Source organism: Corapipo altera, unplaced genomic scaffold, assembly GCF_003945725.1.
Source record: "Corapipo altera isolate COAL_440 unplaced genomic scaffold, ASM394572v1 50, whole genome shotgun sequence".
Lineage (NCBI taxonomy): Eukaryota > Metazoa > Chordata > Aves > Passeriformes > Pipridae > Corapipo > Corapipo altera.
Window position 1 is genome coordinate 8,927,037 of NW_020884889.1, and position 25,582 is coordinate 8,952,618.

At 39.0% G+C, this 25,582-nt stretch overlaps 1 protein-coding gene across 5 annotated transcripts in view; it reads right to left on the reverse strand.

Annotated features, from left to right (window-relative positions):
- Nucleotides 1–25,582, reverse strand: part of PDE8A (phosphodiesterase 8A) — a 145,815-nt gene that overhangs the window by 17,416 nt on the left and 102,817 nt on the right. For all 5 annotated transcript variants that reach the window (XM_027644237.1, XM_027644238.1, XM_027644236.1 and 2 more), the window contains 11 exons: nt 16,757–16,813; nt 14,137–14,327; nt 12,912–12,968; nt 11,479–11,536; nt 9,929–10,017; nt 9,612–9,690; nt 7,908–8,045; nt 3,219–3,307; nt 1,901–1,952; nt 1,758–1,800; nt 718–795 (listed from right to left, as the gene is read on the reverse strand). In XM_027644237.1, coding sequence (XP_027500038.1) covers nt 718–795; nt 1,758–1,800; nt 1,901–1,952; nt 3,219–3,307; nt 7,908–8,045; nt 9,612–9,690; nt 9,929–10,017; nt 11,479–11,536; nt 12,912–12,968; nt 14,137–14,327; nt 16,757–16,813 — 931 coding nt within the window. The remainder of the gene's footprint in view (nt 1–717; nt 796–1,757; nt 1,801–1,900; nt 1,953–3,218; nt 3,308–7,907; nt 8,046–9,611; nt 9,691–9,928; nt 10,018–11,478; nt 11,537–12,911; nt 12,969–14,136; nt 14,328–16,756; nt 16,814–25,582) is intronic.

Genomic DNA, 25,582 nt, shown 5'->3' on the forward strand with positions numbered 1-25,582 from the left:
AATATTCAATTAAAACTCAGTTAAAAGACTATATAGATGTGTGTGTATAAACTGGCAATCAAAGGTAGGTAACAATTGCATTTAGGTTATTAGGCAATGTATCTACTCTTGCTGCCTGATGCAACATGACAAGTCATAATGAGTCAGCTTCCAAGCTGAGGTAAATCAGTGAAGCTCCTCTGAAGTGGGTAGCTATGCCAAATGAAAACAACAGAGGTCTTGGCCTATTATTATTGGAAATTTAAAAACAAATGTTTTATATCATTTAGCAAATTTATTTCTGTAGAGAAAAAGTCAAGTTAATATTTTTCTGGATGTTGTGCTACCTACAAAATGCAGACACATCTCTGTAACTGTTTGCTGAGCAGTCCATAAGAAGAAAAATCAATACTATTTTTGCTATACTGGAGCAGGATTGTAATCTCACTGCCACAGACCTACTTCCATACTTCACTAGTGTATGCTGCCTAGACTGTGATGATGTATGCTTTAACAAAATCATGTAAGCACCAGCAGCAGTTTTGAATATGTGAGTCATCTATAAAGTTTGCGGTGATCTAACAGAGCAAAATACAACAGAGTGAAAGAAAACAAAATCAATAAAAAAATATCTTCACACCTTTATCAAGAGAAGAGGTAAGAAACATAACAATTTGTGTATTGGTTTTGTGTGGCAACTCCAACTCAGCCAGACCCAATACAATGACTTTAACATACCATCACTCCCTCGTGATGTGGTGGATCTGACATCTAGGGATCCTTTCCTCATGTCTTTGTGTCTGCAAGTCTGAGTATCTGTGAAGAAAATATCATACAATGACATGAAGCTGTGCCTAAGATGTATGTCAAAGGAACTGAAGCTCAGAAAAAGCCTGACAGCAGCTGAGTGACATTCACCACAACGCTTCAGCACACGGGAGCCAATGAAAGCTCCCTTTTAAAGTCTCGCCCAGTGACACCACCATGAACCCAGTCATGCTCACTGGCAGAACATGCCTCAGTGTTTGTGCAGAAAGAAACTAACAGTGTGGAGGAAAAAGTGCCTCTCTTGCCACAGTGACACAATTGTAGTTGTGAATACAACTTGTGCAGCACACCTGAGTTCACTCAAGGGACCACTACCACCAAGAACTGCTTGGCCCAAGCAGAGTACACACTACCAAAGTAGGCAGTGTATTCCAGGTCCCTTACAGGCCCTGACAGAGAGAAACTGTCCTAGCAAGGCTATAGTTAACAAGTACCTACAGCATGGATACCAAGGATGTCATAACTGAAGTTATGTTGATAACTGAAGTTGATATGTGGGATGAGGGTGAATAATAGCATTGGTCATCTTCATTTCTACCCACATGCAAACTTCCCACAGTACAGCTGAAAGCAATGCAGACACACATGCCACTACAGACCAGCCACAGCAATGTGACTACACAGCATCCTCCTTATTTCTAGTTCTGTCACAGGGATCCACCACCTACAACTGAAATGTGACACTGAATCCAGCAATACCACAATACCAGCTTGGGGCCCCATTACTGTGTTTTCAAAGGGGGGTTGATTTATGTAACTTCTAAAACAAATGAGGCAGGTAGAGAGGGCTTGTATTTATTTTACTACCTTTTGAGCTGGATTCCCAACTTATCAGTAGGTAAATTGTACTGTTCTGTGCAACTGTGTTTTCAGTCAAATTACTAACAATGGCCTTTATTCTTTCCTCAGATATGCTCTCCACTTATTAGGATGAAAGAGATGTGTCATACCTGTCTGAGATTCAGCCTGAATACATTCACATGTCTTCTCCACCTACAATTCAGTATGAGAAATCCAGTTAGTCAGAGCTTTGCCAGTATTTTGTAATATTTAGGGCTCAAACTAAAGCAAGCATAGCACTGTTTTCACTTACCTTATTGTTGTCATTGCACAGTCTACTAATTGACACATAGTGTCTAATCTTTCTGTAGGCAAAAAACAGTATGTTAATTCCCATCCAAACCTCAGCTCTAATTCAGTGCTGATACTCAAAGTAGGTAAGAGCAACAGATTATTTTAGCACAAATCCTGTTCTGCCAGGAAGGCTCAACTTGGAAGAGGAAAACCCCACAGTTCTGCATGTCATGGGGAAAATGGAAGCATCTTTTGCAAAGTCTGTCTCCTCCTCTTTCTCTCTGCTCTCCCCCCACTCTCCTAGCTTCTTCTCGGCTACTGTAGGATGTTTCATGTATGATATAAATGCGAAAAATGCAACAGTGCTGTCCAAAACTCAAAATCTTCTATAGGACTTAGGGACAGAGCAATCAAACTGAAAACTAACCCCCTGATTAGTAGAAAACTTCCTAGGACAGCTTCAAATGGACTTAGGTTGTTCTGTAAGTAGCAATGTGTGTAATACATACATGTCTTACAGGTTTGACATCTTAAACTGAAAATATGTTTTCACTCTATTGATGGAGACTAAAGAACATGAACTACTTCCAGGGATTAAATCAACCCAAAACATCCAAAACTTTTTTTTTCCTTAAGGATGTTACTGCTTGAAAAAGCTGCATTTGGCCTTTCCTTCTCGAAGATACAATTTTAACAAACAATTGTCTCAGCCAAGTCTGAGATGACATGCCATGCTCTTGATTAAGCCTTAAAGGGATTTGAACCTACTACTGCATGCAATCTGATCCACCTTCTTTCCCTGAAAGGACTCATCATAAACATACCAGTAACTAACATCCACTTGTGTGCTCCAAAGGCTCAATTTGGGGACCAAGTGGAAGTTGCATAAAAATCAAGACATGCTTGAATTTTGCCCATGACCAAAGCACACAGTGACCTCATCACATAAAGACACCTGGCAACAGCCATGAGTAGGTGAGCATGGAAGGACATGGTATAGGTGCACAGCTGGACCTGGTGGTCCCACCACAAAGCACAGAGAGACCAGAGAGTGCACTTGAACTTCAGGAAGTATTAGAAGAGTCAGGGTCACAAGTGAGCACACCTGGATCTTTGGCTCCTTTTGGGGGAGAAGTAGGAGAATTTCACTTTCCCTGCACACAGAATGTAAAGCTGATTTTGCCCCAAGAAATTAAATGCAGAGGTCTGAGGCTCCCTTCCTTGCATAAGCTTCCATTATACTCAGTAACAGGGTAATCTAACGTCTGCTGAAAACAACTGAACTCTAAACTGAGCCTTGACTGAGCCATAAATCATGGTTTAGCTTTCATACTTACCCTCCCTGTCCGATGACAGGTAGTATCTTCACATTTTGTTGTATGCTATCTCCGTTTTTCTTTTTCGCATAGTACATTCCTTGCCATTCCTGAAAAAATAATTCAAGTAGAAGGAAGTTCAGATAAAACAGGAATAGAAGCTGTAGGTTCATGCCTTCTTGCATTGAAAGTTGTCTTACTGTACAAAACCAGGCAGGACTGGTTACCCTCAAATTTCTCCCCTGGAACAAACCTGTAGGTCACTGTGCTGCTGCCAATGCATAGAGAACTTCCAGAGAGGCAGCCTGTGAGTGCCCTGATGGCAACACCTGGACCTCAGGTGCTGTGGGAATCAGACCACATATTCTCTTCAACATCCTACCTCGGTGGTGGTGTTGTGGGTCACTGGGGGGAGATCTGGAACAGAGCAAGAGCTCAGACCAGTCTCTGCCTGGAGCAGGAGTTCCCCCGAGGTTCCAGGAGTGCCATCAGGCTTTAACTGTGTGGGGCACCACCGTGCCCTGCCCAGGACCACACACCACATGGCTGGGACTGCTACACTGACCTGCCTGACTTTCTCTCTGACTCTGTTGACTTGTTCCAGGACAGGAAGGTCAGTGCAAAACTGCTATGCCGACCTGATCGCCTTCACTTCTGGACTGCACCGTCTCTCCTGCAGAGTTGGGAAGTCCTATCGCTGGTTATACATTAAATATATCTGTGAATAAAAGTGCTTTGATATCTTACTACATTTACTTTCCATACTGTCAGTTTACCATCAAAAAGTACCAGAAATTTTTTATTTTTTTTTTTTAAAGCAGAAGAGAGCCTAGCAGAATAGCTCCTGGATTCTGCCTCCCTGTAAAAGCAGTCTGGTTTTAGGATTGTCTACACATTTCCATCTCTAGAATAGCTGTTGGTGGCCTTTTTAAATAGGTGTGCATTTTGAGCTGGGCATCTAATAAATACCAAGGGATTAATAAATAATTGATTTCATATTGCACATTCACTTGATACAAACTGCTCATTGCAATAGCTGGTGCAATTACCATATTTCAGTTGAGTTCAAGAGACTGCAGATCAGATCTTACAAACATATGTGAAAATACCTTCATGAGGCAGATGATACATATTTATTTATGTGAGACTGACATAGTCAAGTGAGGCTGATTTCACAGTCAGGTAGGCCAGAGCACAGGTACGGAGAGAAGAGTTATGCATTTATGTTGATGGAGCCAGCAAACAGACTCTAGCCCACAGAGAAATGCATGGTAACAGGCTGAACAGAAAAAAATATGAAAGGCTTTTCTGAGGATCTGTCAGAGAAAAGAACTGTGTATAACAAACTGTGAAGCGAGTGTTATATCTTCTCCTGTGAGCTGCTTGAGGAATACAAATGAAGATAAAGCAAGCATCACAAAATTCAATGCTCTCATAATTAAAACATTTATATCGATAGTCTCCTGACAACCAGGATGAGGTAGAGATGAGCAATTGATCTCTAACCCAAGCAATAAACCCAGGATGTACATAAAGGGATGAAGTCATAACGTACAGATTGGATAATTTCCTCATTGAAAGTGCATCCTTCCCAAGACAGGTTATTCACTAATGTGTTCTTCCTAGTCAACAGATCGATTTTTTCAACTTGTGAATTTCTAAAACCTGTGAAACTGTGGCAGGAAATGTGTGAGGGAAAAGGTCAGCACAATTCTGAGAAATAGCAGGTCCAAGCCTAACTCCTGCTGGTAGGTAAAGTTCTCCCAGGGATGTTACTTAAATGTATTTTAAGAACACCATATGCTCTTCCCAGAGCCTCTGTCAGCAATCCAACAGAGAAGAGCTGCTTCCTAAGACGTGCTGTCAGTCAAGCTCATCGTTCTGTCTGCATTAGAGCCACACGCCCTGTGATCAGTCCCTGCTCTATGGCATGGTGTGCTGGGATCAAACACAGAGTAAAAATCATTCACAGTAAAAAACCACACAGTTTCACCCTTTACAGAGTGATCAGTGCTGATGTTTCAAACTCCATTAAGAAGTCTAAGGCATGCATATGCCCACTGAGCACTCATACATGCACAGTAAGGAATCCCCCAATTCAGCCTTCCTTTTAGACTGGGGCTTCTTGCACAAGACAGCAAAGTTCAGCAAACTGCTTTTAGAAAACAGAGCAAACCAAAATAAACTCAAGGTGTCATGAAAACAATCTGTAAGAAAGTAAGGCTGAGTTAGGAAGCAATTGCCATAGACTTTTATCACAGACTGTGATTGCTCTCCCACCCGCTTTGTAAAGACTGATATCTTGCAAACAGCTCCCAAGGAGTGAGAGGAATTGCATGTCTTGTCTGCTTTATCAATAGCTACACATCTCGCTTCAAAAAAGCAAAACTAAGATAAAGAGCTTTGTGCCAAACTGCAGAGATCAGAGGCAGCAAGAATTCTAGTCAGAACTGCACATTTCATCTTAACGGATGCAATTTGAATCATGGAACAGAAGAATGAAGAAAGCTCAAGTTTTTCTTTAAACTCCTCAAGTATGGATTGGATGAACATGTCTTTCAATAACATTGACTTCTTGCAAATTACAGCCAGCTGTAGTAACAAAAAATGAACTTCCAGAGATATTGTTTTTGCTAAGACAAACAACATCCTGACCCAAGAATCCCTATGTACCATGCAATTAGCAGTTTTTGAGTATAATGCCTATGAACTTTGGATATACTGAACTTGCCCACAGCACTGTTTGTCAGCAAAAGAGGGGAAATGCTGCAAGAGTCCATCTTCCTAAAGTCCATTTAAAGATGAGAGGTAGATTTTATGCAGCTCACATTTTTCTAAGGACCGGGAAACCTCGCTTTCTATTATTTTTATTATTATATTACCATGTTTGCTCAAAACAGAAAAGCCAAACCTGTTGACAGGAGCATATCACAGTAGCGGACAGTTGGCTTTTTTGATATGCTGTAACCTACAGCAGCCAATATAGGGTCAATTCTAGTGGGAAGGTAGTCTTCTAAATTTAGGATATAAAGAAATCACAAGACTGAAAGCAATGCACAGATCACATCAGAATGATCCAGATAAGTTAGGCACCTCTGTAACATCTTGATACAAATAATTTCAAAACTTCAAATATTTCAAAGGTTATTCCTCACAGTTAACCTCGACTTGCAACTACTTCTTGTAATAATTTTATTTGTAATCCATTTTTATATTAATATATAAATGTAAGGTTACACAGATTACATACTATGAAGTGTTCCAAAGGGAAACACAAAATATGTGTAAACAGAATATATCCACCTGAAACAGCTTAAACTGTTCCAGATAGACAGATAGGTAGTATTTCATTAGCCCTCACCATTGAAGTCGTACAGTCAGGAGTAAAATAAGTGCAAGGAAAGAGATGGATTAGGGTTAGATTTCCATCATTCATAGAGTAAAACATATTTCTGTTATAAATGACATTTCTATCAGCCCACTAAAATATTAAAAAATTTATCACTTCATATCTTGAGAATTGACGTTGTGGATTTAAAACCTGACACATCCAATATATTTGAATTATAACTTAATAAATACTCTCTTCTAACATCAGTTTCATATTACACTCATTTACTTTGAGATAATTTTGGTCAAGCAAGAGAGATGTGAAGCACCATAATCCAAGCTATTGTCTGTCACTGGGATCTCTTCCAACAGCCAATACATGTAGAAATGAGCGACACATTCTCATTGAAATGCACACGGGATCTGCCCCCAGCCAGAGCACAGCTTTTGTTGATCAGTGCTTGTGTCAGCACCCTGATTTACAGAGTATGACTCACCACAACCTTGCAACCCTGTGTAGATGCACAGAGTGCCATGATTCACTTCAGCATCTCCCTGCTCTGTGCCAATAACGTGCTGCTTCCCCCTGGACAGCCAGTACAACCCAACCAGCTGTCCTGACTCAGGTCTGACTGTGGGCCATGACACACCACCCAACACACCAATTCCCAAATCTATTTGTGTAATCTCCACGATCATCTTCCTATATGGTACTGTGACAAGTTCAATGACATCAGAAGCATTTACACCTCATTGTAGAAATGCAGATGGGAGCTCCTAAACAGATCCTCACATACAGCCATAACACTCCCAAAGGAACTTCATGGAGTACCAGGCAAACAGTAACATCTCTCTGTAAAGACCTCCCTTAAAGCCAGACCTTGCACAATCTTAGTGCAATGAACATTTCTAATGGAAATTAATTAGGCATCTCCCATATCATTAGAGAATAAAACACACTGTCAGCTGGCAGCTGACACCTATCACTCTCAAGGGATATTGCAAATGTCTCTGGTATTTTTACATTCTGAACTTGCAAAATAGCTTCCACATGTCATACTTCAACATGGTACTTTTCTCATTTACATAGCACTGGATAACATGTGCATCCATCTCATTTCTCTTGTTTGCTACAAACAGCATAAATTGTAAAGAAACTCAGCAAGTCACTTATTTTCATTAAAACAAGTACCTCTTCCAAGCAAGAAAAGAGAAAGAAGCCCTTAAAAAACCTCCCATTTTTTATTTCCTGTTCTTGTTTTGAGTAAGAAAGTTGCAAATGCTACTTTTCTGTGAAGCTGCAAGTCACAACGTGTCATCTCTGGACTGCAATAACTCTTACAGGTAGCAAATAATAAGTGATACAATGCCATTACTCACCTTTCCTATCTTTATGCAGGAATTAATAGTATCTAGGAAATCAGCTTTTTTTTCATTTATAGGCACTTCTGTTAATTCCTTTTCTATTAGTTCACCTATTTGATAGCCCATCATTGTTTCAAAAGCAGGATTGACGTACTGTGAAACAAAAACAAACACATACCCATTGAACAGTATACTTAAAGCAGAACAGAAAATCCCTCTTTTCTATTTGCTAAACCATGGGATCTCTTTCCCAGCTTGAAATAAATGTCAGCATGTACTACTTCTGAGAGAGATGCCCACATTTTTTAATTTGTGAAGCAAAACAGGAATGTCCGTGCCAGAATAGTTCTGTGGAGTGTGTGCCTGTGAGCAAAGAGAGGGAAATTTTGGAAACAGCTGAGTATCACACATTAACAGAGTTTAGATAGGCAGCATAAATTCCTGAAAAATGGGTTCTGTCAGTTCTCAAACATATAAACCTCAAACCTACCTCTGTGTTCCTAAAAATCACAAATTTGATGGTGGGATACCATAGGAATATTAACCTTATGTATTAGCAAATTCATTGTCTTATTCTATGTAAGGGCCAACCATCACTATTTCCCTGTCCTGGCAAAGTCCAGCCAAGTAGACTGGAAGAAGTGGAATTTAATAAAGCACTTTCTCTCTGGAGTGAACGTTGCATTTCACTGCAGTTTTGTGGCCCTTGCCCAATAAAACTGAAGATTGTTACCGACAGCCCACACGTTCGTGACCCTCTCGCTTGCTGAGTTACAGGCACAGCTCCTGTCAAAACAGCATCTGAACACTTACAGTGTTTTAATATGAGAGAAATGCCCTCTGCTTCTAAAGGTTCCCCCCTAAAGGTTCCTTCCAAAACGTTCCCCTCCATATGTGAAAGCCCTGCCTGCTGGAGCTCCAGGACTCCTGCACATGTCGGTTCTCTCATACTCTGGGACTGTCAGCAGAGGGACAAAATTGGGTCTGAAAAAAAATATTTAAAACAACTTCAGGATGTGTTCTGTTATTTTTTTAAAAGGGATGAAGAAGGCACATCCTGAATTGAAATTGCCAGTGTCAAGATTTGGGTCAAGAAGGTACAATTTACATGCATGTTATAATTCCCAGAGGCTTAGACTCAAGCTCTTTGCTGATAATAAAATTACTCTTCACTGCTTCATAGCTGGGGATGGAACTAACTCCTTTATAAAGATGATGGTTTTCAGAACTGCAAACCTAAGCACAATTTCTTTTCCCTATTTTAAAGACATTTTTAAGAGAGGATTACATTCAAAAACAGTTGGCCCAAGAATTCGGAGACATCAAACAGTATCAGATTTTAGGAAAAAAAAAGTGTACAATTATTTAAATAGAATATCCATTAGATTTTCAAGAGCATCAAATTAACATACAATATTTTTGGAAAAGAATGCATGCAAGCCAGTGGCTGCATTAATTCTTGATACAAAAGAATCAATCAAAAAATAAAAACAAGACAGTAAATCCTTATTCATTCAGAAACAACAATCACCCTTAAAATTGACTTGATTTATGCAAGATACTTTAGATGGAGAAAATTCTACTCTACAGCTAAACTCACTTCAATCTTTTAGAACCATTAAGTTAGATTAGATTCTTGTGCTGTAAGTAAGAGTAAGTGTAATCATGGATGAAATAAAATACAGAGTAATTTTCTGTATTTTTATAACCGTAACAAACCTGTATTACATGGTCTTCACTTGTGATCTCAATGGCTTCTTGACTTTTCTCTAATGCTGTAAATAATGAATTACATGCCCTGGAAACAAAAAAAAAACAAAACAAAGCATCTCATAAAATTTTATCCTCTCAAGTCTTCTTACACATGACAATAAAGTATTACAACTCCATACTGGATAATGTTGTACTTCAACAATTAATGTATTTTCTTCAGCTAACTGCCATTCTATAATTAACTATCATACATAAAATAAATACTCTATTAAGATGTGGCTGAATTGAAATTTTTTTGTTGATAATGTTTTTGGTAAAATTACCTTAGTTTGAACTGTGCCTGTACCTGTCCAAATTCCAGCTGAATCAACTCATTGTAACAGGCCATTCTACTAGAATTTTCTATATATCTCTGCAAATAAAAAGTTAGAAATATTTAATTAATACACATTTCCGAATTCAAGGGTATGAAGCTCTGCTTTCTTTTGCTTGAAGAACCAAAGAACCAAAAAAAGGAGTAGACAGGCCAAAAATGAACATGCTGTGACACAAGCAACACGACAAGACTATTTTTTGGGACTAGTACAACTTTTTAGGTCACTGCATTTTGAAAAGGTGACTGATCCTCATGGTAATGAGGTTCAACCAATCTGTTTATTCTCTGTGTTTGTTAGGAGGATCAATATATTTTTTAAAAATCTACTTTTAGCTTTCATGCTTATTTAAAATAAAGTGAAAAAATTGTTGTCTCTCAAGGCATCAAAATCTGAGATTATTTTGAGTTTCTAATTGCTAATACTCCAAATTTTCTACATAGAAGAAAGCAAAATTTCCAGTAAAACACTCCTACCATTGGATACAATTATTGATTTTGGGGCTTGTATAGCAATGACCTCAGTATCTTTCACGTTATTTTAACAATTCTCATATTTACCAGGTATGAGCCTGAATGTTAAATCTTTGTTCATGCTAAACCAGCACAGAAGTGGATAGTTTGCAGGAAGGATTGATTATCAAAGGTAAGCCATCACATTAAGGTGCTAAACAAAATTTTCTGTGCTTTGCCATTAGCCCCATCTCCAAGGCTCTAATCCATAAATAATTCATAACCCGTGTTGAATTACTTATGTGCCCCCCTGGAATGACTCTTTTCATTTAAATACCATTATCTTCAGGCTCTAGCATTTCCTGGATTGGGACCTTACTAGAAATAAGCAGAAGGGTGCAAACGGAATGTGATGGGACAGCAAAAAATCTGGTGAGCATGGAACTAAATATTCTGAATCACACTGTAAATCAGGCCCATTTTTGTTCCATTGTCAGCTGAATGCAATAAGGAATCCACTTAACTGATGCACTAATAAGTATCTTTTAGCTTAGTTGGAATAGTTGCCAAGGAACAGATTCAATGTAATACTTTTCAAGTGCCTCCAAACAACAGATAATAGCATTTGACAGTGTCTGAAGCCTGTTTACAGATGTGAATTGGCATTTGATAGAAAAGATTTCCCACAGCACGTTGTACTGTTCATTGCAAGCTGCTCTGTGGCTCTGCCACAGTCACCAGTCAATTTTGTCCATGTCAACTTTTCAAGCAGAGCATTGTATATTTAATCTGAAATAAAGGTATAAAGCACTAAAAAGTCTCAGCACCACTTCTTATGTTCCTGAGAATGGCCACCTACTCAGCATTATTCTAATTCTACTGGTGTACAGTGCTCAGAATTGGGACCTACAGGAATGAGCAGCATGAACAGGATCTACAGGTTGGATCACTGACACAAAAAAGGACTGAGCCAAACTTCTGGATAGTTTCTTGCATGAAAATTTTGAAATATCAGAGCAGCCTAGTACAATATTGCAACATACATACCCTTGTGAAGCCAGCAGAGATCAGGGGCAATATTGATGACTCTTCACGGTCAGTATGCCTTTGAAAAAAGAATAATAAAGTCAGAGATTAGTTTTGTAATCAACTGAGGCCAAATTTCACAATCCATTTTCATACTTGTACCCCAGATGTCACACGTACTGCTAGATCTTTACAGGATCTAGGAATAAAATATATTTTTTGTGGCTTTCATCTTTGGCATGGAGAAGCCAAAATGTTATCTTCCTTTATGCATGTAAGGTGCTGCTTACACCACAAAAAACCTTGTGCTTCAAGGAAAACAATTAATGACCTAGGTTGTTGGACTATTCCTACTTTTTTTGGTACTGGATTCTTTATTGTTTATGCTGTCCTTAGTCAGAGATGCACTTGAAAGTCAATACAGCCAAAATTTTAAGAAATTCCCTGTCTGAGTGTACCAAACCCTAGATGGGCAACTCAAGATGCCTGAATGAGGACAGATATGCTAGTGTTGCCTACCCAGTGCCTTCCAGTGGGTCACTTTGGGAGGACATATTCCTAAATGAACTACATAAATAATTTTGAAAAACTTGGCTGTACTAACTGTTAAAAGACACTCAACATACGTGAATGTATGGCTGGAATCTGGAAGAAAGGCCACTTTCTGTAAATGAGCAGACTGAAGTTTTTACACTTGAAGTTTTGGGTATTGAAATGTTTAGTTATAGTCTTTTGTTTGCTAGAGATGGGGGTATATTTTTAATGGGGAATTTCAACACCTCATAATTAGTTTTCAGAATTTATGTTTTCTGAGAAATGGCTATTCCCAAAATTGTACTTTGAGGAAATTGTCTTCCAGTTATTTCATTTCAGACTAAATATATTGATTTTTTTACATTATTTTATGATATATAAGTAATGTTTTCAGAGGAGGTGGATGGAAAAAGCATATGTAGTGCTTTACTGAGATGTCATAATATAGTTTGTCTTGCTTTTAGAACTTCTGTGGTCAGATGATACTTTGTACTGATCAAATTGTACTGATCAAATTGTTCTGTATCTTTTTTCACAACTTAGCAGATCTCCTGTTTGTGCTGAGATTAATCATATTAAAAGGCAGATCAAGAAAGGTTCAAAATACAGATCTGTGAGACATTCTGTACAGGATGCTGCAGAAGTTGTTTGAAACATACTCTGAAAGCTTGCAAGGATCAGGAGAGTGGAAAAAACCCCAAAACCAAAACCCAAAGAGAGACCTCCTTAGTAAAAGCAGAAATGAAAAAAAAAATCCTGCCTTAATCCTGTGGTCGAGGATGGTGAAAACTCTGTGTGGTATATAGTTATTACTAGCCCAGTAAGAAGTTCTAATTCAAGTTTTTAATGTAGTATTTACTTTTAAAATGATAAGATTTACACTTTTGATCACACTTGAAAGTAAAGATATGAGTATTTACCTTTGTACTACACAAATAATGACTGTATTTTCTGAGGCTTTCGTGGTTCTGATAGACCTTTAAATAAAAAGCAAATAATTTAAATTTTTTTAAGTTCACATTTCAGAAATCATGACTTTACAGACTATTCACACAGTACTTTTCTTAAAATGTCTCTTTTAACTCATTTAACAACAAAACAAAAATAAAATCCCGAGCCTGCTGCTAAGAAAGGAGAATAAATTCAGCCATATCTGAGACTCCATGAACATAGATTATTCTAAAACTCAAATATTATCAGTGGGGGAACAGTAAAAATTCTCCACTCTGAAATGGCTTAAAATGGACTTGTTTGAAGGACTTGGCCTCACTCATTTCAGATGCATTTTCCTTTATTCTGGGACAGAATGGTAAACATGGGAGAGGGGGAGCAGTGCTGATACCTAGAGTTTGCCTGACAAAGATCTTATCTAGTTCCTTCAGTTTAGCAAGAAGAGCCTCTGTCCCAGTGCCCTGGCCCCACCACACTCACCCAGGGTACATACCCTGACCCTGCCCCCCCACCCCACAGCCTGTTATTCAGTCTAGACACATTCCCAAGGGGTATTTCACTGGAAAATCACTGAAGCAAGGCATCACTGCCTGTCAAGTCTCTGTGGAGAGACTCAGAAAGGCAAATCTTTTTCTCCTTTTTTCATACTTCACAGCAGTTTCTAAAAGTATTTTAGGAATCAGATTGCAACTTTGCTCTTCATAACATATTTTCAAATGTTGTAGGTATGGAAACACACACACCAAATGTTGCCTGTTTGCATCTGGGGTTGCTCAACAGCAAGTAACATTGCAAAAAATCAGAACATTCATGAAGTAAATGTATTTATTGAATTGCTTGGTGATATATGCTATCTTTGCAGTTGATTTAGTGTGCAAACAAGGAACCAGGTATTTGGGAATAAAAAAAAACTAACAGAAGAAAAACAAACAAAAAACCCAACAGTTTACTGTGGCCAGAAAATTTGTATGCTGTGGCTCCAAGCCAGATCGAGCTTCAGACACCCTAGCACACAACCAAAAATGCTGCTGCTATCAGATGTAAAGCACTGAGGTAACACTATTTGATGCTGTCAGTGCACACCTGTTCAGAAAAGTATATCAATGATCAATAGTTTATAAAAAGGTCATATGAAAGCAAAAAAACTTTGATGATGTGTTAACTATATTGCTAAGCATTAATTATGGTGCTTACCTGCATAATGCTTCTGCATCAAAGTATCTGGAATGCCTATGGTCAATAATGATAATGTCATGGTGTTTATCTAGAAAGCTTTCTAGTGCAGACTGAGGTGTCCTGGCAATGTTACATCGAAATCCAGCTTTCTCACACGCCCAACGGAACCCATTACTCTGGTCGTCTTCCTCAGCAAACACTAAAAGTACCTGGGTTAAAGACAAACAGTGAAGAATTACAAACAAATCTTACATACACAGTATACAGATTCTGTAACTTTTGCCTATTCTTAACATCTTTTTTAAAGCCACTTCCAAGGCTTAATCCTTAATCGGTTTTTACCAGAATTGCTTTCTACAGAGCACTGCTTTTTTATAATTGTCTGTATACAGAGGTGTTCAAGTGGATAAAACAGTTTACCAGAATCACGTATATCCAAACGGGGAGAACAAGTTTGGAAAGTGTCTTTCTTGTCATTATCTACAAAGAGAGCTTAGGCAGCCAGTGGAGACTAGGTGCCTGCGTTTCAGACAGTGTACATGAACTAACAGCAAGTCCACTCCACTGAAACTGTCTCACACGCAACCATTTTCTTGGGGTTTATTTTTCTTGGATCATATTCCAGAAAAGGGAAAAAAAGGCCATGTTTCATCTTGTGTGAATCAGTACTCAATGGTGCTTCCATAGCACAATGAAAAATGTGCCTCCCTTTTTATCTCATCCTAGTTCCCCAAAGTACTGGATGCTGCCCACTCTGTGGGGTTTCTGGAAATTACAGACAGGCTGGTCTAAATGAACTCAAGCCAGACTGAAATCATAAGTAGTACCTCTATATATGGAGTATGTCCCTGTGTGACTTCTACACAAAGCTTGCCATGGGATTTATATCACAGAAGGAGATTACCATAGTTGAAATCCAGAACTGGAAGTCAGATTTGTGAGAGCCAGTATTTGTTCTGTCCTAACTTGCTGTGTAATTGCCAATAACTAATCTCTCTGAGCCTTTTCAAAATCAATACAATACCTATATACTAAAAGTATGATAAAGCCCAATTCTTTTGAAATGTATTCCAAATTCTAGGATTTAAAAGAGTAGAGAAGATAAAGTCTTCTAAGGAGGACTCTTACTGATATGATTATGCTTTGCATCAGGATAATGTTTTGCAGACAAAAAGTCTTTTCCCTAAAAGAATACAGCATGGCAGACTAAAGATCTGTGGTGTGTTGTTTTGGGGGATCACTCGGTACATGCAGCCTTTCAGGAAAGATGAACAAATAAACCAGCATTTGGTCTATTGTCCCAAGACACCAATCTTTCAGTAACTTAATCAAGCCACACTTAGATATATGCTTCAGTCAGACAATAATATGGAGCACACGTAATTCACACCATATCCCACTGCTGTTTATCTTCCAGATGATTTTAGGAACTCCAGTGCTAGTTATACTTTGGACCAGGTTGGTGAAGTGTCTACCAGTAAATCTTAACATTTCCAGGTACTGCATATTTTTGTGAGACTAAAGGACTTTGTACTCGCTGAGTTCAGGTTCCTTTTATAGCAACCTGCAAAACTGTTTGCAAAAACATGTCATAGTTTGGGCTATATTTAGTGAAGTTAATTTACAACACTCCTTAAGAGGGGAAGAAAGGTTTTCAGCAATAGCAAAAAAAGTCAGCAGATCTGAGCTGTATGATTGACTCTGGCACAAATGAGATGTTGCTCAACTTCTCCTTCCCTCACACCTGCCAGCTATATTACCAGGATAAACCAGTAGCACTTCAGAGTGGCCTACGACTGGGCAAAAGTGATAAAAGCATTAATAACAATACAGGAGGCAGAAATATTCAAGAAACGTTTCTTATTTACACTGGGGGAACAGCTGGATGAGGAGGTTCTAAAATCTGATGTTGAATAACATTACTGTCTGTTTTGAAAATAGCTCAGGAAGATGTTGAACTGCAATTCTCGAAGACATTTTCACATTATTAGGTTCAGATGGCATTCATTGAGGAGTTTTCTAATTACTGACTGAGGAATATCTTGGATGATTAATGGTTCAGTATGCCTTGGGATATGGGAGAATTTTCAAAGGAAGTCCAAAGGAGTCATGTATCTGCAAACCTCATACCCACCCCAGACAAATAAGGGGAAAACTGACATAAGACCTTTATTAATAAAGAGACAAAGGAGGATTAATTAATGCCAGTCAGCAATGAACAGCAAAAAAACAAGCTCACTTCATATCTTCTGTAATAATGTTGCAAGTTTTGTTGATGCTAGCAATAATTCTGGTATAATAGACCTTGACAGGCTTAGTATCACTTTGATGAGATTTTGATTAAAATTGGCGACCAGTAAAATACAAAATGAGGCACTCACTAAATTGATTATAAGATAACTGATAGCAAAGAATATATAGCTCTATTTTTATGAGCTGACTGATGGTTGGAGAAAACAGGCAGGGTTTTTAGGATATCACATAGAATGTCAAGATAAAAATCTGTTATGTGCACATCATCACTTGATAAAAATGCTCTGTGAAGATCTCTGTACCCTGAAAAATTCCAGTCATAAATTTTAAGCTAACATCTGTGATGTTTTAGAAATCAAGACTTCAATTTGAACTGCTGTGTTACCTGAAGTTGATCTTGATGAAGTCTCATAGGGCCAAACTGCACATCTGTTACTGGTGCCTAAAAGAAATAAGAAGGGATCTTATTAATGCATTACACTTAAGAAGAAAGAAAAATAATCTCTGTTAGAGAAGACATTTCTTATCTACTACTGTCTCAGGGATATATTGTTACCATAATGATGATGCTTCTTCATGAGAGTCTTACTCTGGTTTTGTAAATTTATATGCTAAGCTGCATTAATAGAAATCAACAAGCTAGTACTTAAATATTTTCTTATTATTATTTTAAACATAAAGTAATGGATTAGTCATGAAAGTCTGATAGGCATTGTTATTTTTCTGTATCCTCTGTATCAGTCCAACTGTTCTGCAAAACATGGAAATGTTTAAAAATTCCATCTTTTAAAGTCCAAAAAAGCATTATATCTCCAGGAGAAAGGCAAAAATATGTAATTCTGCCCTTAGAATTTCACATGGAACAGGTGCCCAAGGGTGCTAAAAAACCACAAAAATTTCATTTCTCCAACAGCATTTTTCCACATTCTCTCCTTCCCACCCAGTGCCTCCAGAGATGGTTCCAGAATTCAGATACTTGTACTTGACAAAACAATGCAGCTTTGCTTTGAAAAACCCTGCAAAACACTGTCATATGTCATGCTTTCTACATGTCAGTGATTCCCAGATTAGGTTCTGATCAAGTAACACAGGCAAAGAGTTTGGTATGAACTGAGCTGGGATCTTTCCCCCTCAAGTGTCCCTTCATGGAAAGGAGGGCAATGATGAGAAGTGCTGTTTATCACAACTGCTTCTCTTTTATATCATTAATCATTAATTCAAGCTTGAATGACTCTTCAAGTGGTATAGGACAGACTTTCTAAAGTAGTTAAACACATAAATACAGAGGGAGACTGTAATAGGATTACACGGGGTTGGTTCTTTGGGAATTCCCACAAGGCAAATATCAGCACTTTCAACGTGCTTAAATATTTTTCACCTCTTGTCCCAGAAATGAAAACTAAAAAAGCAGGAATAGCAATGTTCCCAATTCAAAATAGGAAACAGAGACCAATCAATGGTCCTTGGAGTCACACAAACTCTTCAGAAGTAACTGGACAAAGAAAGCAGAAGAAAACAATTTTTGGCAATGCAGTAAACGGAAGACATCTCTGGATTTAAATGTGCAAAGAAAAGAGCTGTTGAGCACAAAGGTGGTATTTTTACATTGTTCTTTTTCAATATTAAAACCACACTTGAAGATCAGATTTATTGCTTTACAGTCTGGAATTTTTCCATTAAGTAATTTTAAAGAATCATCAGCACATCCCACAGAAAAACCTTTTAGAATTGCACGCTCCATTCTTTCTATGACCTTACTGCTCCATTGCTCAGCCCTCAGAGTTTCTCATGTGTGATTTTACTTATTTATCAACTTGGAAGTCATCACTGCAACATTAAATAAGCAAGAAACATGAGTCAAAGAAAAATGGCAACCTAGTGCCTGCAAAAAAAACCAGGAACAAGTGTTTGTCTGCCTTGTTTAAGAGGGCCTTTAAGAGTTGATGTTAAAATGACATGGAGGGGTTTCAGATTTACTCAGTCATTCTGGTCAGATCGGATTAGTTTAAATATTCTCCAGTCTTTTTTTTTCTAATTTTGAGACTAAAAATCTCTCTTCAGTTGGAAAACTCAAGCTGCTTTATTCTCCCTTGTGGCCCATCATCCAATTACTCAAAATCCACACTAGAAAATAGCAAATACTTTCGCTGATAATGCACACAGCAGGAGGGAATCCGTCTCTTTCCACCAGGGTTATTGGTTTTATAGCACTGACAGTAGTAACTACTCGTCTGAATCAGTAAATCAGCAGAGATGCCTGAAGGAGACATGGAGGGAGAACATGTAAGACACGCCTTTTAACAGTCAATTCTCTGTCCATAACTGTACTTCAAATCAAATCTTGACACATTTTTTTGTACACTCCAACTGCCAGCATAAAACATCAAGTGTTTCCAGTGTCACTGAATGATGGGCCTGAGATGAACTTCACTAGCATCTGAGGGGATGCAAAACCCCATCTACCAGGCTAGTATACACTTGGACTATCAGTCCCAGTCCAAGGGGAATTTTAACAGATGAGATAAAGCCAGTATTGTCAGTTACTGTTTCTCAGATGCTTCTTTTAAAAAGTTTGTGAATGAATAGTCATCAAAGTATTTAAAGGACTGAGCCTGAAAACCTCTCATCTGCCAGAAATCTGTGGCTATTGCAGCACTGAAAGTAGCTGTCTATACACCATTTAAGCTTAAATCATAAGAACTGCCCAAATGAGATAAATTGTCTTGTTACACATTAACTTGCTGTCCTGAGTAAAAGAAAAACCCCTTCTGCATATCAGCTGGAAAATTCTGGTGAACTCCAGTTAATTCTTAATCCTGTTGAAATCTGTTCAAATAACTTGATTAATCATTTCAACTTTTTGTGTGCTGCTGGTAGCACTGAGAAGTAACATGGTGATTAAGTGTTGTGTCAAAAATCAAGGCTTCAGCAAGGATTAGCAGAAACTCTCAACTACTGGTGAACTAAATGAGCTTCAAAAATACCTCTAATGCTGCAAGCTTATAACAAAACCAAACCAGCCAAAGCTCACATATACAGTAACTGCACAAAAACATCTTTATTCACTCACACCTTTTTCTATTTCTTCCTTGAAATTTCTTTCCTAGTTGAAAAACAAAAGCCTGAGTACATTTCCAGATTGGCAGACACGACTTACATGTGACAGCCTTCCAGGCAGGCACAGATTGGTAAGAAAGGGTATGAGAAGACAGAGGTAGAACTAGTTATAGATTCCTGGAATTGACTGTGATAGGGCTGGGTCTGTTGCCAAAGAGCTGCTGACGCAAACCTAAGTGTACAGCATATGTGACTGTGGCTACTTCAAATGCTTACACACAGCAATTGCAGCCCTTTTACATTCTCTGACCTGCTGAACTACTGCTGGTAGCACTTATTTTCCCTCAAATTTGCCTGTCTGGTTTGAACACTGTAGTTTCTGTCCTGCGGAACGAGTCCTGGCCCCGGCACAAAGCAAGATCCATCCCAAGGCAATGGCATCAGTCACATGTGATTGACAGCTGTCAGCGGGGAGGTCATCTACTGACTGCTGAGAGCAGCTCAAGACTCCCCAGAAATTATCTGTGTTGTAGCAGCCAAGTTGCAAACACTGAAATTGTTGATAGAAATAGTTCATGTTTCCAATGTCCTGAGAAAAGCGAATGTTTGGTAAATAAAAACAAGTGAAATAAGCTTTAAAAACACAGACCCAAACAACTGTGACTGATCTGATTAAAGTACAACAAACTCAATGTTGACCTGATATAACCTGGTAAAGTACTTCTTGCTATGAGTCATTCTTCATATTTTACCAGAACAGAGTCTACAGGAATGGGTTTTTTTATTCTTCCTACAGCTAGAAAAACTTTAACTGAATTTGCTCAATGAGTAAATGCAGAAAGAAATAAAGGGTGGATATAAAGACAGCTTGATTCACATGCTCCCTGCGGTGATAAACTGCCTGCCTGGCATGTGGGACACATCAAAGCAGCCCACAGGTCTCCTATTTGCTAGAGATCTCATATCTTGGTTTTCTCCAAAATGTCTCTTACCATGACCAACTGGAGAGGAGAGCAAACCTCCTAAAATTTTGGGCAGAGTCAGCCCCCAAAAAATCCTCTGGCTATTAACTTCCATGCAATACTCCTGCTATGGAGGGGCAAACACATTCCATCTGGAGGCGGACCTTCTTAAGACACTTCTTTTTGTGGGATGTTTTAAAGCACGCACAGCCCAGGGTAACCCTCTGCTGCAGCATCACCCACTCATGAGAAGGGCTGGCAGGGAGCTGCTGGCATACTGAGGAATACTGTCTGAAATCCACAACTGCTCCATCACTTCCCTTCTGCCACAGATGGCGCTGCACAGATGAGAGGAGCGACTCTTCCTCTGGGCATGGAATCACCGTGCACAGCCCTGGCATCCTGCTGGTATCCCTCCCTAAAGGGCAGCCAGGAGCACTTCTGCTCCTGCTGCTCTTCTCACCTTTCCCAGGTCAGCACTTGCAGGAGGAAATGAACAGCTTATTTCTCCTGCAACTGACTTGAACAAAGAAGTGACATAAACTTTTGCTGAATGGATTGCAGATGGAAACTGCTGCTGTAGGGTTAATATGAGCATTCAGCTCTCAGCAGAGAATTTCTGTCAGCAGGGTAACACTAAGTAACTACCTCTTCAAATGAAGACTTCAACCTCAAGGCTCTGACTCACTGTAATATATGGCATAGATAACTACAATGATTAGACATATTGACTTCATTGCTGGTCTTATTGGACTACAGTTCACAAAATTCATCATTTTACTCAGATGAATATTTTAAGGCATCGCCAAAAATTCTTATCTAATTGTAAAATACGTACTTAAATTTTCTACATATACTAGATATGTAATACAGATCTGCATGAGTTGACTCATCAATAAGATTTGACATGAATAAGATATGCTGAGAGCCACAGAACTGTTAGCATAAACTGAATATTGATAATTCTAAGAAAAACAAAGAGATTCATTTTACAAAGGAAAAAATATGCTTTCTCTTAACTTGCCATTTTAAGCACAGATTTATCACCCCAGAAAATGAAAGCCCAAATTAACTCATAGATTTATACCATACCTTAAACTTTAATTGATTCAGGTTCTATTGCCTGAAGAAATTTGAATTTTGCATGATAATACACTTTCTTGGAAACCTTAGCCAAATCCTTCTGGATGCTGAAAGCTGGGAAATAACCCACTCCCTATAAACTGGTATGACAAGGTCCAGGATCTTCTCTGTCTCAACAGAGAAGGGCTTTGTGACTTGGTGTGGCTCTCAGTTCTGGGCAATAAAGTCTTCATATTCAGGATCAGGTTTTCACGATTCACATTTTAATTTGCTTATAGTAACCTTTATCACTTTCTGAAATACATGAATACTAATCCAATCTATGGTCATTTACCTATTTTTGTCTCTGGGGAAATCTATCTAAGTAGAGCATTTAAGAGTTAGCTGCCTATTTTCCATGCACTTTCTGCGAGACACATGTCTTCCTTGCAAACTTTGCTAGCACTCTGCTGTTACAAACTCAGCTTTGGTACAAGTAACATAAAATGCTGTCTGAGCAGATCTTCCAATCATAAAATGAATTATACAGTCAACAGATTGAATTCTGACCTGGTTAGCAACAGTGAAATTCAGAGTAATTCCACCAAATACAAAGAATATATCCTGGATTTACTTCAGTGTAAACAAACTGGGAGTCTGGCTCTATGCAGCTCCTTCTTTTGTTCTTTGGAGGCCACAACAGTTTGAATAAAGAATAAGAGAGAATAAAGAGTCCAAGGTTTCTGCCTTTGCTCAACAGATTCAAGGACAAAGGTAAGCCTGGCTTTCAAAGACCATATGCTGTACGGAGTCAGTTTATTCTTTGCCACAATACAAAGACATGAGTTCAGAAAAGCAATTAAAATTTACCAAAACCTCAACCTAGGTGAAACCTGTTAATTCCAGCCCTTGATATTTTTTTCTAGTTCTGTTTCATAAAAGATGTAGACAAATGTCACAGACTCTGAATTCATATAATGTAGCATTTTGACTCAGTGCTTTGATAAAATCTAGCATTTAGATTAGTCTAAATCAGGCTCCGACTGATGCATCTCTCTCAACAAAACAATACAGATTTAGATCTATATTACAAGATACAGAACACCTGAGGTTTTATTCTGGTATAATTTTCCTTTTATCTATTTTCTCTTTCAGATTGATTCCTGGAAGAATTACTTACAGTGCTGCCATATAACAATACAGCAGACAGTAAGTGATGGGGTAACATACCCTCTGGTTTTTTTAATCTGTCTCTTAAGTATTAGTACCTGCTGTGAACCAGTTTTACATAAATGAGAGCAAAACTCTGGCCTCTGATTCACATCATTAACAACACAAACTTGGACACCTTCAGGTTTTTGTGAGAACAGAAGTTTTATTGAGTGTAACGAGTCATCAGAGCTCTCACACCAATCAGGCTGCCAGCCCTTCAGCCACACGACCCACTCTCCTATTGCCGATGTCCTGACAACACCTCTACCACTCCCAAAATCCAGCCCCACTTCCACTGCTCAGCCTTGAGGCAAGTTTGGTGTTAATCCAGGTCCTGAGGAAGCCACCAAGGAGATCTACAGAGATCTACAGCCTGGTGGGACAGGGACTGCTTCACTGGAGTGGCAGCACACAGGGCTGAACACCAGGGCTAACCCACCAGCTCCGTCAGGACTCTCCTGGGCACGGGGAGGACCCTGCTGATTTTTGGCTACATGTTCGGCTTACCACACATGCCAACCACTATTATATATGTTTGTTTATTTGTTTGTATTCTGGGCCTGGTTCCCCATTGCATTTCCTCAGTGCCATTGCACTGCAGTAAGTGAAGCCAAGTTAGAACAGAACTGCAGCAATGCTGTTGGGAAATTGCACTCGCTGCCTTCTCACACACTTTAGACACAACCAAGAACTGCTTTATACAGTTTATAAATTATCCCCTTATTCTTTACAGGAAACTTTGGTTATCAAGCTGCAAGCATGGCGCATGCTGGAAATAATTAACAATGTTGGCCCAAAGTGACTTGTATTATTATCTGCAGTGCGGTAAGGGCTCGGTGGCCTCTGGCCCAGACGAGTGTCCCACTGTGGTCACATTGTACAATGACAGTAGAAAAAGTCCAGTCAGCAGTCCCTGCCACTAGTAAAGGTCAGAATTTTACACAGAACATGCTGATAATTTGGGAGACTTTCCTAGCTCCTGATAGGGTATTGAAGTGATAAAATAAATGTCATTATCTCTTAGCATGCCTATGGAACTATTACACAGATCTGCAAACTTGAAAAGGGAGGAAATGGTTGCTGGTTCCATTTTTAAATTCAGAGGAACTGAGGCACTGCGGGAGAGAGACAGTCCCAGCACACCAGGCACCGGTAATATCAGGACCACTGGATAATGGGTGGTACCTGGAAAACACTCACTTATTTCTGAAATTCAAAATGATGTTGCTGATAATTCAAACACAAGTTTTATCACATCTTGGTAACCACAGCATTCTTGTAGGTTTCTAAGGTAAGCAGACACAACTCCAGCAAAGCAACTCTCCAAATCTCACACTGTGTACTTCCACAAGAGTCCTCACTCTCAGTGAACAGCACACCCAAAACGGACAGAATGTATCACAGACAAGTCAGAAAAAGAAAGCCATTTACTTGTTAATCCACACTGACTTTTTCTGTCCAATGAGAACAAAGTTGAATGGAAACCAGTCCTCATATCAAAAGCCATTCAAATACAGCAGGTTATATTTCCTGCAGCATCTTCCTAATTCAGAGATCCCTTTTAGACCTGTATGTTATGCACAAGTACATAGCACTTGAAATTTCATCTATTCCTCTGTTTAGAGGAGAAAAAATGTGAATTATACACTCCACAACAACCCTGGAAATGTGAATAACTTTAATACTGATCTGTGCCTCATGGTCATCATTTTGCCAAATGTTATTATGACCAGCTAGCACAGAATTTAAAATGTCCTAAGTCTTCACAATCTTAAGATTTGAGATGGCTCGCTGGGGTCTTCATTAAGGTCCTCACTTTCTGACTGAAAGTTTTTGCAAGAACTTCTCCATTCAGGCCAAATATTCACAGAACTTTGGAGGCTGAGAGGTCTCCCCATGTGGAATCCCTGGGCTGCTCACTATAGTCAAATATTTCTGTGTGGTGAGGGCATGCTGTGAAGCATCTGTAGTTATATCCTGCACTAAGAGAAAAACAGCGGCTTAAATGATCTGGCTTGTACTTAAGAAGAATTTTTTAAACCCTATAATAATGGTTTTCTATATATAGATTGCAGAGATGGATGCCTTTATCAACGCAAAAAAAAAAAAAGCAGTATGAACATTTTCAGCTGTTCAAACAGGAATAGAATGTGCAACATGCAGAAACTGAATTGTTTCAGATGAAAAAAAGAGTTCATCTTTAAGGCACTAGCACCTAATTCAAGGGTCAGATGGAACACCCTGCACTTCAGAGCAAATGCCCCCCGAAGTCAGGCATCCTTGGTATTTTGGGGTTACGTGCAAATAAGGGCTGTGATTGCCTCTGCGTACCATGGTACCTCATGAGCAGCTGAACAGCACATCTGTGTGGATATTACCACTCTGACTTTAAGCAGCTCTTCCCTTGTACTCCAACAAATCTGAAACTGCTCTGCTTCCCCCTTGGCAATCAGGATCAGCCACATTCTACCTCACAAAATCCTTTAATGGTAGCCACATACAAACAATGTGCCTAGCAATTCCCAGAAGGCTGAGAGACCTACTTCCTTTCTGCTTTTTCCCCCAGCTGACACAAGTCTGGTTACTCCACTGGCTAGGAGAGCTCTGGGGACCAACTCACTCCTCATATGTCAGCATTGATATAAAAGTTTCAGTGTGCTGTCCTCTCTCATCTGCTGGCAGAAATAACTTTTACCCAGATACCAAGGCTAGCCAAGTCAGAGAAGAAATTGGTCTTTAAGTCTTGCAAGTCATCAGCCAAGATGCATTTAAAATCAGAGCATTAAATATGCTGGGGTTTGCATAACTCCAAACAAATAAATACAGCCTTTGCCTTTACCAACATCTTTGTCTAACAGAAAAGGAACTTCTCACTCGCCTGCTGCCACCTCAGGTGTATTAATTTTGCAGGCAGGCTG